This window comes from Amia ocellicauda, chromosome 1 (genome assembly GCF_036373705.1).
Source record: "Amia ocellicauda isolate fAmiCal2 chromosome 1, fAmiCal2.hap1, whole genome shotgun sequence".
Taxonomy (NCBI): domain Eukaryota; kingdom Metazoa; phylum Chordata; class Actinopteri; order Amiiformes; family Amiidae; genus Amia; species Amia ocellicauda.
Window position 1 is genome coordinate 52,605,277 of NC_089850.1, and position 10,658 is coordinate 52,615,934.

General features: G+C 38.7%; 1 protein-coding gene across 1 annotated transcript; it reads left to right on the forward strand.

The window, feature by feature from the left end:
• Positions 1 to 15: 15 nt before the first annotated feature.
• htr3b (5-hydroxytryptamine (serotonin) receptor 3B) lies at positions 16 to 10,434 on the forward strand. Its single transcript, XM_066708473.1, has 9 exons — positions 16 to 2,361; positions 3,435 to 3,598; positions 4,255 to 4,299; positions 5,516 to 5,625; positions 5,846 to 6,015; positions 6,307 to 6,464; positions 8,573 to 8,783; positions 9,331 to 9,540; positions 9,632 to 10,434. Exons 1-9 carry the CDS (start codon positions 2,313 to 2,315, stop codon positions 9,901 to 9,903), a joined length of 1,389 nt encoding a protein of 462 aa, XP_066564570.1. The 5' UTR covers positions 16 to 2,312; the 3' UTR covers positions 9,904 to 10,434.
• The last annotated feature ends 224 nt before the right edge of the window (positions 10,435 to 10,658 follow it).

Below are 10,658 nucleotides of genomic sequence, written 5' to 3' on the forward strand. Positions count from 1 at the left end.
GTCTCGCCGTGCGGGAGACGCGCACGTCGACAGCGTGCGCGCTCACGGACCCCGGGGGGCGTTGACGGACACGTGTTGGGCGTGTGCACCATGCTTCGTGTCTCAACCACGTCCGTCCACTGAGCCCACATTTATACACACACTGCAGGGGAGAGTTACAGCCACGGGAGCTGCAAGAAATGTTGTCCTTCCACCATACAGTACAGTAAACTATATTCAACATAAGGTTTACAAAATTGACACAGGTTGTAAACATTTATGTAAATGTAAACCATCTGCACATCTGCAGGTATATTTCAACACTATGTATTCCATGTGGGTTATATGTCAAAAGGCACAGAGAGTTTGTTGGTGCATTTGAAGTTATCGCAAAGGAATAAATCTGTCTCACCTTTACTGGTTAGTCATATTAAGATGCAGAACAACTGATCACACTTTACAATAAGGTACTCATGAATTAATATATGAATGTCACTGGATAAACACATTAATATGGCATGCACTTCATCCGAGTTCTTATGTTAATCACATGTATAACAGGGTTAGGGTTAGGGTTCATGTGCTAAATATCAGAACTCAGATGTCTGTCATGATGTGGTCATGAGGTTTACAATGTGGGGAAGCAATAAAAAAGGCAAACACAATGTTAGGGTATATTGTCCAAAGTGTAGAATTGAGAACAAGGGCAGTAATGTTCAGACTGTACAATGCACTAGTTAGAGCTCATCTGGATACTGTGTGCAGTTCTTGGCTCCACACTTCAAGAAAGATATCGCTGCTCTAGAGGCAGTTCAGAGGAGAGCAACCAGACTTATTCCAGGTCTGAAGGGAATGTCCTGCTGAGAGACTGAGGAACTGAACCTTTTCACCCTGGAGCAGAGGAGACTACGTGGGGACTTGATCCAAGTCTTCCAAATCATGAAAGGCATCGACCACATCAAACCAGAGGAGCTTTTCCAGATCAGCAGGGACACACGCACCCGGGACACAAATGGAAATTGGGCTTCAATGCATTCAAGATGGAAAACAGGAGACACTTCTTCACACAGAGAGTTGTCACAATCTGAACAAACTCCCCAGCGATGTGGTAGAAGCTGGAAATTTGGGAACATTTAAAAATAGACTGGATAGTATCCGTGGATCACTTAGTTATTAATGGACACCAAATGAGCATGATAGGTCAAATGGCCTCCTCTCGTTTTTAAACGTTCTTATGTTATTATGTTCTTATGATGTATTGATGTTTAATTCCTATGGTATTCGTATATTAAGTCATGAGGAATTATGCTACCTTATTGTAAAGTGTTACCAAACAACTGTGGAGTGTATGGTAGAATATGATATACTCTGAATATAACCAATAATGTGACTGAAATTAGATTTTGATGTGTAAGATACATTTACAAATCTGAGCAAATAAAAAGTCCATATGTGCATATCTTCTTCTTGGCAGTCTTTATGGTAGTACTGTAAGTATGATTGTCTTTGCTTCATGAGGTTTACAATTTATAATTCAGTGGTAAATGACGGGGATAGGTGTGATGGCATGAGGTCTACAGCCCACTGTGATACTTGTATTACAAATCACTGAAGCCTGAAGAGCAGTTTATCCCTGATTTCAAATACACCAAAATGGCTTCCAGGACAATAATCCCAGCTTCTACCATTAACACCCTCCCAATACTGAATGGCTTGACCAACAGAACTGAACTTTTTTTAAACATATTTATTACTATTTGTTTTTTTAAATGTGTTTTTAATCTGTAATAATACATTCGAAGGCCAGCATGGAGTCACTTGTAAAATAAGCAGACACTATTCAGAATGTGGATTGTGCGACAGAAGCAGAAAAAAAAAAATCCCTCCTGTTAAACTGCTTCTCGTCAACAGGACTCCGTGAGGTGAGCTGCTTGTTTGCACTGTTGCTTTTAAAGTGGGCCAACTCTTGCAGCAGGATGACATTTAAACATGAGCTGCCTCTTTTTTATTCTATTATTTTTTTCAAAAATCCCCAAGAGCCTTGGCCTTCCTGCATTATCCTATTATCCATTTATCATCAGTGTATCGGCATAATGCAAATTCAACTCGCAGGAGGACACAAAGTTTAATGTTGCAGCCTTTTAGTGACGCGACTGAGAAAAGCCTCTTCTTCAGCGAACCAAGGCTAAAGGATCTTATCCCAACACTCAATAATGAATTGATTAAAAAAACAAAGAATAAGTGAAAAATACAAGACAAGAGACAAGCTCACTGAGCATTGAAGACCTAAAGAGGCAGAGGCAGACTGAGAAGTGCAAACAGCCAGTGCAGACATGAAAAAGACTGTGTCACCTGTGACCTTCCTGCTCCTTCTTCTCTCAGGTAAGGCACTTATTGACCTCAGGTTAGTGGATAGGGAGGGTAGATATTCTGTCGCTGTGTTACTGGATAACCTGAACAATCATTAACAGGACAGGAAGAGAACAAATGACAAACAAATTCCTTATTGTTTACTTCAATTATACTCACTATAACTCGGGGACAAAAACAAATCAAACAAAGACAAAAAAACGAAAACTATATATATATATATATATATATATATATATATATATTATACTAGACTATACTCATGGAAGCCTGCATCAATATAAATGTTTTATATCTATTTTTTGTAATTTAAGCATTGAGTGCCTGTGTAAATGCTTTACATTTTGGCTTGTGTCAAAGAAATGATCATTACCAGAAAGGCATACAATTATTCTGTTTGGTGAAAAGGGTGAGCAGAAAATAATCTGCCACTGGGAGAAATGTATTTATGGTCAAATATTACAGTTTATGTTTGAATATTCTATAATTCTGTTACTATTATTGCATCCCTACCTGAGGGATATAGATACTTTTGTATTTATGTGAGATAAGTGGAATGTGAGTTAAACAGATTAATATTGACAACAATTCATTAACAATTAATTAGCCTAACAATTAAGAAATATGCAGAATGTTTATTTTGAACTGTGTTACTGTACTGCAGTGACAAACTCTGACTTGACACTGTAGCTCCAGAACTTGAATTGACAGAAGAGGCATTAGAAATGTATAACACAGAGATCCCACCACCTTGTGGCAGAAGACAATATAACAGTTAATTAATATGCTGTAAATATAATACTTCAATTGCAAAGTACATCTGTATATTTATAGTTAACTTAAATTACAGTAGAGTATTACATTTAATTAGATTTGTACTTCAGCATGATATCATGTATTGTATTAAATTAATTAATCTTCGTATTGTTTCCTTTTCTGTTTTATGGTTTTTAAGTCAGGTATCAGAATAAGATGAAATGGTAAAAAGGCTTTCTTTCCAAAAACAAACAAACAAACAAACAAAAAAGTGGCAGTAAATCTAATATAGTCTTACATTGTTAAATGTGGACTTTTTGCTCTTCTAGTTCCATTAACTCTCACTTTGAGAGAGAAACCCAAGAGATCGACTCTGAACCAGTTAACCAGAAAGCTCCTCCGGGGTTACAGCAAGGGTGTGAGGCCTGTGAGGAACTGGACCAGGGCTACCGTTGTCTACATTGATTTAATCCTGCAGGCGATGCTTGATGTGGTAATGACTGTGCTCTTAATGAGGGATGGGGGAGGGAGAGGAGGGGGCTTTAAACAACAAACATGAAGTAATTTAGTCCAGTAAACCACATGGTCAGTTTTGATAGTGTAATCAAGAAAACTGAAAAACAACACAACAGATCAGTCGGACATCACTGCATTTCTTCCTTTCTGTGCACCTTATATTTGAAAGTGAGAGCGTGAGTGGCCAGTTCTGGCAAAGTGAATGACAAGTGGTACCCTTTCTTTCAGCCCCACTCCAGGATTTATTTGATAGCCATTTAAAAAGCATATGCCATTGCTGTCCTGATTACAGTCAGGATGCAAAAATGTAATCATTCCAGTGTAAAATGCATTATGTCTATCATTCTTTGTGAAGACATAATGTATCCCACCACTTACTAAATTCTCACATTGATTTTAATTATCCCTTCACCCAGCTACTCCTCCACCAAATGTATTTTTTCATTTCAGCTTTATGGTCCATGATCAGGGATTTTCTCGAAAATGTCTAATGACTTTATGGATGCTCTTGAAAACCACTATGACTTAATAACTTAGGACATGTGACTTCTTGTAAAACAAACTTTTTTCCCCATTTGGTCATTTTTCCAAAACATATGTATTGCTTTACAATTCTATTCTTTTCTCTCCAAGGATGGACAGAACCAGAAAATGACCACAAGTATTTGGTATCGGCAGGTTAGTAAATACCAAGGCAGCCTCTGCACCTGATTAATTTAACATCAAGATAATTCAGGTGTTTTTCACACAGATATGAACATTATTTTCTAAGGAACAACCCATGAATACACATATACATAAACAGGCATTTAGATGGAAATATGGAAAAAGGCCCCTTAGGATTATGTCCTATTTTACAGGGGAACTATCGTAGTGTCGATAATGATTGATTTATATGTACTTATGTCTTAGTGGGAGTGTAAAAGTAAAGTAAAGTATCTGTGATTTTTCTGTTCCATCATTTCAGTAACTTTCGATAATGTCTAGCGATTATCAGTTGTTTGCTCAGTGACAGGAATAGTACAGAATGAATAGTGAATAATGAGAGAATTGGACAGAAAAATCACAGGTAGCCGTGCTCAGTGTGATACATCGACTAGCCGAGCTGAGGATATGTACGGAGGACTTTGTGTGAACAAGTCCTTAAAGCACTCAACTGCAGTTTCCTCCTGGTTAAATTCTGAATTAAAGAAACTGAATATCACCAATGTAAATTCAGATATTAAAAATACAAACAATTAAATATACAAATACATCAATCCATACTTCATATTAGCAATATGCAACAAAACAGTGCATATTGCCTCCTTGTTAGAGTTTTCAGATGTTAGTGTTGATCTGCATTATATTTACCATGTATTATATAACATTTTAAAGAGACATGCATGCCTGGAAATATATAAGATAAGTAATGTTCAATTGTATATTTTGCAGACAACAATAGAATTTAGCACAACTTATGAATTCAAACATGCAGGATGAATACAATCTAATTTCATGTTCTTTGTGTTACTGACAGTTGATATTTGTTTCCTTGTTCATTTGTAATTAAATTTCCTCCAGTACTTTTTTCCCCCTAATTTCATACTCTGGGGTACTGGTTATCGGATAGTTCAGTAATCAGGTTCGAAGAAAATATATAAAGTTACTTTAATTCAAGTTGAATCTAACGAGAATATAATTGTGACTGAGAGAGCGTGAACACCAAGAAGTTGGCAGATAAAGCGTTTGGAAGTTAAACTGGGTAGAAAAAGTCTCAATGTTTCCAGCACATCTTATAGACAGATGCACAAAAAGTCTGCAAAGTCTGCCTCTCTACACTGCTTAAGCTCTTGCGCAATTACATGAGTACGGCCTTCGGTATCTTCTTGCCATGTTTGTGTTTCTGTTTTAGATCTGGAATGACGAATTTTTAGTGTGGGACCCTGCGGCTTTCGACGGAATTAATGAGATCTCTCTGTCTTCAGAAGCCATCTGGGTTCCTGACATAATCATTAGTGAATTGTGAGCTTCACATTTATCAATTGCTTTCTCCCCCATCTTTCAAATACTGTATGTGCTTCTGAATTCCTTTAATTCCCAAAGGGTATAACTTTTACAGGGTAGAAAAACAAAACAGAGTACCCTAATAATGACTTTACTTAAATTCAGACAGAACAGAGCATCAGTGAGACTTCAATATACGATATAGTGTATGAATGCTCATTTTGTTTAAATTCCCCAGCGTTGATGTAGGCAAATCTCCGGACCTCCCCTACATTTATGTGAATTCTTCTGGCACCGTGAAGAATTACAAGCCCATTCAGGTGGTGTCTGCTTGTGATTTAGAGATCTACGCCTTCCCCTTCGATAAGCAGAACTGCACCTTGACGTTTCGCAGTTGGCTGCACACAGGTATGTGTGTATACTTTTACACATCATCAGTCGACGTTAGTTTTGGCTATGTATGGATGTATGGTCCTCCACCTTGTTTAAGGGTCTTCTCAGTCTCTATGAAAACAAGTCAAAGGCATATTAAGAAGGGCATGGACTAAAAAAGAAAAAGACAAAAAGTAATGAAGATGTAAATGATATTTTGGAAAATTCCACATTGCTGTCTATACTAGCAAGTCAAAGGGGGGCTGATGTTTCACACGCAGACTACGTGTTTTATGTGTTATATGTGTGATTCTTCTTCCTGTGAAGTGAATGAAGTGGACATGGCTCTGTGGAGGAGCGCAGAGGAGCGAGAAAATGACATAAAGGCCTACATGAATGATGGAGAATGGGAGCTGATCTCCGTTCCTTCCAGTTATAAACAGCTGCATATGGAGAGCAGAGACTATGCCCAGATACAGTTCAATGTGAGTACAAGTTCTCCAAAATAATAGGTATGCAGGAGCTGAATGATGCATTAAAACGTGAAATTATGCTGAGTCCAAAATGAATATAATTTCTGCCATTATGATTTCAAACCACATAAATGCAGTTCTGAGGTTTTGTGATACTAAGATTTTTTTTTTGTTTCTTATAATATGACTTTTAAATTGACTTTTTAATTAAGCAAACCAACTGAATCTCAATTGGAATCAATGCTACTCACCTTAGGATTATGCACAGAAGTTTACAAAATAGCTTTTAATATCTAAAGTACAAAACATCACCTTTCCTGCTGCAAAACTGGGCATCGCTGGGTTAACGCTCCACAGCCTGTGCTGTTGAGTGAGAAGCACTGAGATTTTCAAGAGTATCATTATGCATTTGTATGGAATAACAACATTGTGGAAAGCTGATTATAACTTCACTTCCACTTTAACAAACATGCTCTGTTACATGCCCAGACTGTCAATATAATGACAATGTAAGACTCATTAAACAGGTTATTTCTACACCACATGTAAGTTTCAGCCCAGTAAACAAATTACACATCAAGCTTTAGTCATTAAGCCGAGCTGCAATCACATATTACTGGGTCAATTTTAGGAGCTAGGAGCCTATTTTCTACTGCAATGCATCAAAAAAGAAAAAAAAGAAGGGAGGGGGGTAGAACACAACATCATCTGTCATGTAAAAGGCAGACCCCATTACCACGTTACTTTCTAGAAACAACTGGAAGTTTCTTGATGCATTGTGCACCTAATCGAGTGACCTTCACTGAGTAATTAGCTCGGCACATTACAATGCTGTTGAAGGAGCCCAAGAAGTGTTGCCGGAGCACAGAATTATTTAAAGTGCAGTTTCAAATTGACTGAAACCAAGAGACCAACAGCCTTTACTTTCTCGTTACTTTTCTTATATTAATTGATAATACAAATACACAAAAAAGGAGCTTTTAAAGGCAACGATTAGAAATAGAAGAAAAATCACACTCAAGTCGTTAGTGTCATGTCCTATCTTGGGTGACATGTTCAGAGGGGGGAGAAGGTTTTCTTTGTTGTTTCAGCAAAAATGCATTCCTGTTAATTGTATTCAGACTCAGAATGAGCTTCATCACCACCAGCTGTCCTGCTTATAGACTGGAAAGACTAAGTGGAAGAAAAACAGGATCTCGGAAATTACATGAAGCGGGGAGATACGGCACTAACTGTAGCTAAAAGTTGATTCCCGGGTTTGTAAATGGCACTGATCTGGTCCACAGGGTGTAATAGTGGTGTGAAACAAATTGATTTAAGTAATGGATTGAACTGATGTCCTACTGTAAATAGATGGGGCTATAATGCTGAAAGCATCCCAAGTGAATGATGGTAATGAGAAGTCCTCAGAGGCATTACTTAAATTTATTTTGTTGGCCCTGTTTCCACAGTTTCGGAAAAACTTCCCATTGCTCTGTGCTGTCGGGCATACCAGAACATACAGTGTGTTCTACACTGAAAGGACAAGGTTTCATTTTTGATTGCCTATACACATCGCTAACTGCTAAATTGTCGAGGTCTCTCCACTGAAAAAATGAGGCACCTCAGCTCATCATTTTGCCATTTGTCACTGTTATGTTCAGCTTCAGGCAGTGTGCAGAACAGAGGAAATGGATGGGAAGGGCAGGCAAAGTGATCTAACCTCTGGCACCTAGGTCACCTCGGCCTCGGGGGAGGGATGCCGACACTAATATTGAATGCCTTTTTATTCCAGAGCACAGTCTGCTACTGATTTACTGGATGATTGTTTTGAAAAATATAATGGGTTTTAATTGGAAAAGTTCAAAAAATACATTTCAGCAAGAGACAATTATTTTCTGCAGGGTTTTATGTGGCCATCGAAACAAGGTGGGAAATTAATTTTGCACTCAGGAGCTAAAAGAATAAAGGAAAGCAGTCTTGATTGTTGTGGCTTTTGCATTGCATTTTCTGTACAGGACTCCAGAGATGTCAAACACCCACTTTTCATGCACGATATACGACACTGCGATGATGTTTACAGCCAACAGACAGATTTTGTTGTTGTAAATAATCTAATTACAGTCCCCCATCTTCTGCAGGTTGTGATTCGCAGGCGTCCCCTGCTCTATGTGGTCAGCTTACTGATCCCCAGTATATTCCTCATGGTTGTGGATGTCATTAGTTTCTACCTGCCCCCAGACAGTGGCACAAGAATCATCTTTAAGGCCAGCATCCTACTGGGCTACACCGTGTTTCGAGTCAACATGACCAACGAACTTCCTGCGACGGCTATTAAAACCCCGCTCATTGGTATGCACAGTAACTGGGAAGCTTAAAAATAAAAATAAAAATCTGGTGGGGGGACAGTTATGTTGAGCAATAACTCTGTCAATGTTTCCCCTGAATAGAGGGATTAGAGTCTAAGTCACCTTTAGAAAAGATGAGATTCCTCCTGTCAGTGCAAGTGATTTCAAGTTTACACAACACAAAGGTAGAGAATTATTTTCCTCTGCACGATAGAGCACAGTTGGACCTCTGTAGCAAGATGGGAAGATGTTATTCTCCTTAACAATGTTGCACCTTTTCTGAAAGATACAAGATATTTTCTTTTCATAGCCTTACTATATGCTTTGCCAAAGTATAACATGTAAAATAATATAGAAGGGAAGCAACTGCAGTTACTTAGAAATAAGTACTTAACAGATGAAGAGCGTAATGAATGCTATTATGCCTTCATTGCAAATAAATGCATCTTTTAGCTGTTTTCTTGAACAAACACTCAGAGCAAACATTTCAGCTTTGCTTGCTGGCACCTCCTCCAGTGTGACAATGTGCTGTTCTTTTTCTCTCTTTGCAGGTGTTTTCTTCGCCGTTAGCATGGCCATGCTGGCTCTTAGTCTGGCCAAGTCCATCTTCGTGGTCAAACTCCTGCATCTCGATGAGGAAACTGTTAGGGAGAAGTCAGTGTCCGCCTGCCTGCTGGACAAGTATGGATCCGCCAGCCAGAGCTTCATGGAGAGCTCCTTCACGTCCATGAAAACCCTGGAGGATGTGGATCAGAGCGGAGGTGCGGCCCTGCAGCTGCTGTTAATTAGAAGTGAGTTCTGTGTAGAACGTATAGGCATTTGACAGAATTACTGCTGGACTCTTTCTTTCAGGCTACGAGTTTGACTTCTCTCCAGATGAGGAGGAGGAGGAAGTCTGCTTTCATGGAGAGCAGGACAGGAACCTGCTGCTGGACAAGGTCCTGCAGGAGGTCACTTCCCTCAGGTGTTACATGTACCAGATGGATGAAGCAGGGAACATGAAGACAGACTGGCTGGCTCTGTGCTATAAGGTGGACAAGTTGCTCTTCCGCCTCTACCTGTTCATCCTGGTCATTTACACCAGCACGCTTGTGTTCCTGTGGCTTGCATGGAGCTCCCACTAGAGATCTGAAGCCAATATGGCATCACAGTTCACATGCCCAGGGGCACGGGATCCAGATAACTAATGCCTTAGTTGAAATCAGATTCTTGTCTACCAGAAGGAGGGGGGTCTACCATGCTTCTAGGCCTCCACTCACCACTACAGCACATTCTTCAAACCTTACATTTTATTTTTCATGCTACATAAAATTCAACCACAATGGTGAGAATTTAAATAAAAAAAATAAATAAAAAAAGTGTAGTGATTTTTAAATATATGTTATTAGCAGTCACACTAAAGTGGCAAGTTAGATTACAGTAGCTAATCATTGAATTATTGATTATGGGCTGACCAAACAGACATAAGTCAGGAGACATTTAACATCTGGAAATTTTCCAGTCCTTTTCCAGTCCATGAATTGACAAGTCCATGAATTTCATAACAAATGAGACTGGTCTTTTTTCTTTTTTCCCAATGGCAGCATTAATAGCTAGTTTGGTGCAGTTCTCACTGTTGTACAACTAAATATATGAATAAATCCATAGTCAACATACTCTGTGTCTGTTTGTTCCTTTAAGCATCTCCAGCTGTTACATTGACACCTTATGTCGTGTGATTGGCGATGTGTCTGTGCAAAAAAACCCAAAAAAGCCATAATGAAGTATGCTTAATGTTCACTTTCAGGCACTTTTTTGTGTTGTATGCAAACAGATAATTGAATAAATTAAAAAAACAAAAAACAAGGCTTTGTCTATTAAACACATGATTACATTATTA

What these genes read in the sequence shown, in the direction of transcription:
- htr3b (XM_066708473.1), top strand. Translation starts at nt 2,313, where the DNA reads ATGAAAAAGACTGTGTCACCTGTGACCTTCCTGCTCCTTCTTCTCTCA. An exon ending in TCGCAGTTGGCTGCACACAG is followed by an intron (nt 6,016 to 6,306) that starts GTATGTGTGTAT and finishes CTTCCTGTGAAG; the next exon opens with TGAATGAAGTGGACATGGCT. An exon ending in GGATGTGGATCAGAGCGGAG is followed by an intron (nt 9,541 to 9,631) that starts GTGCGGCCCTGC and finishes TCTTTCTTTCAG; the next exon opens with GCTACGAGTTTGACTTCTCT.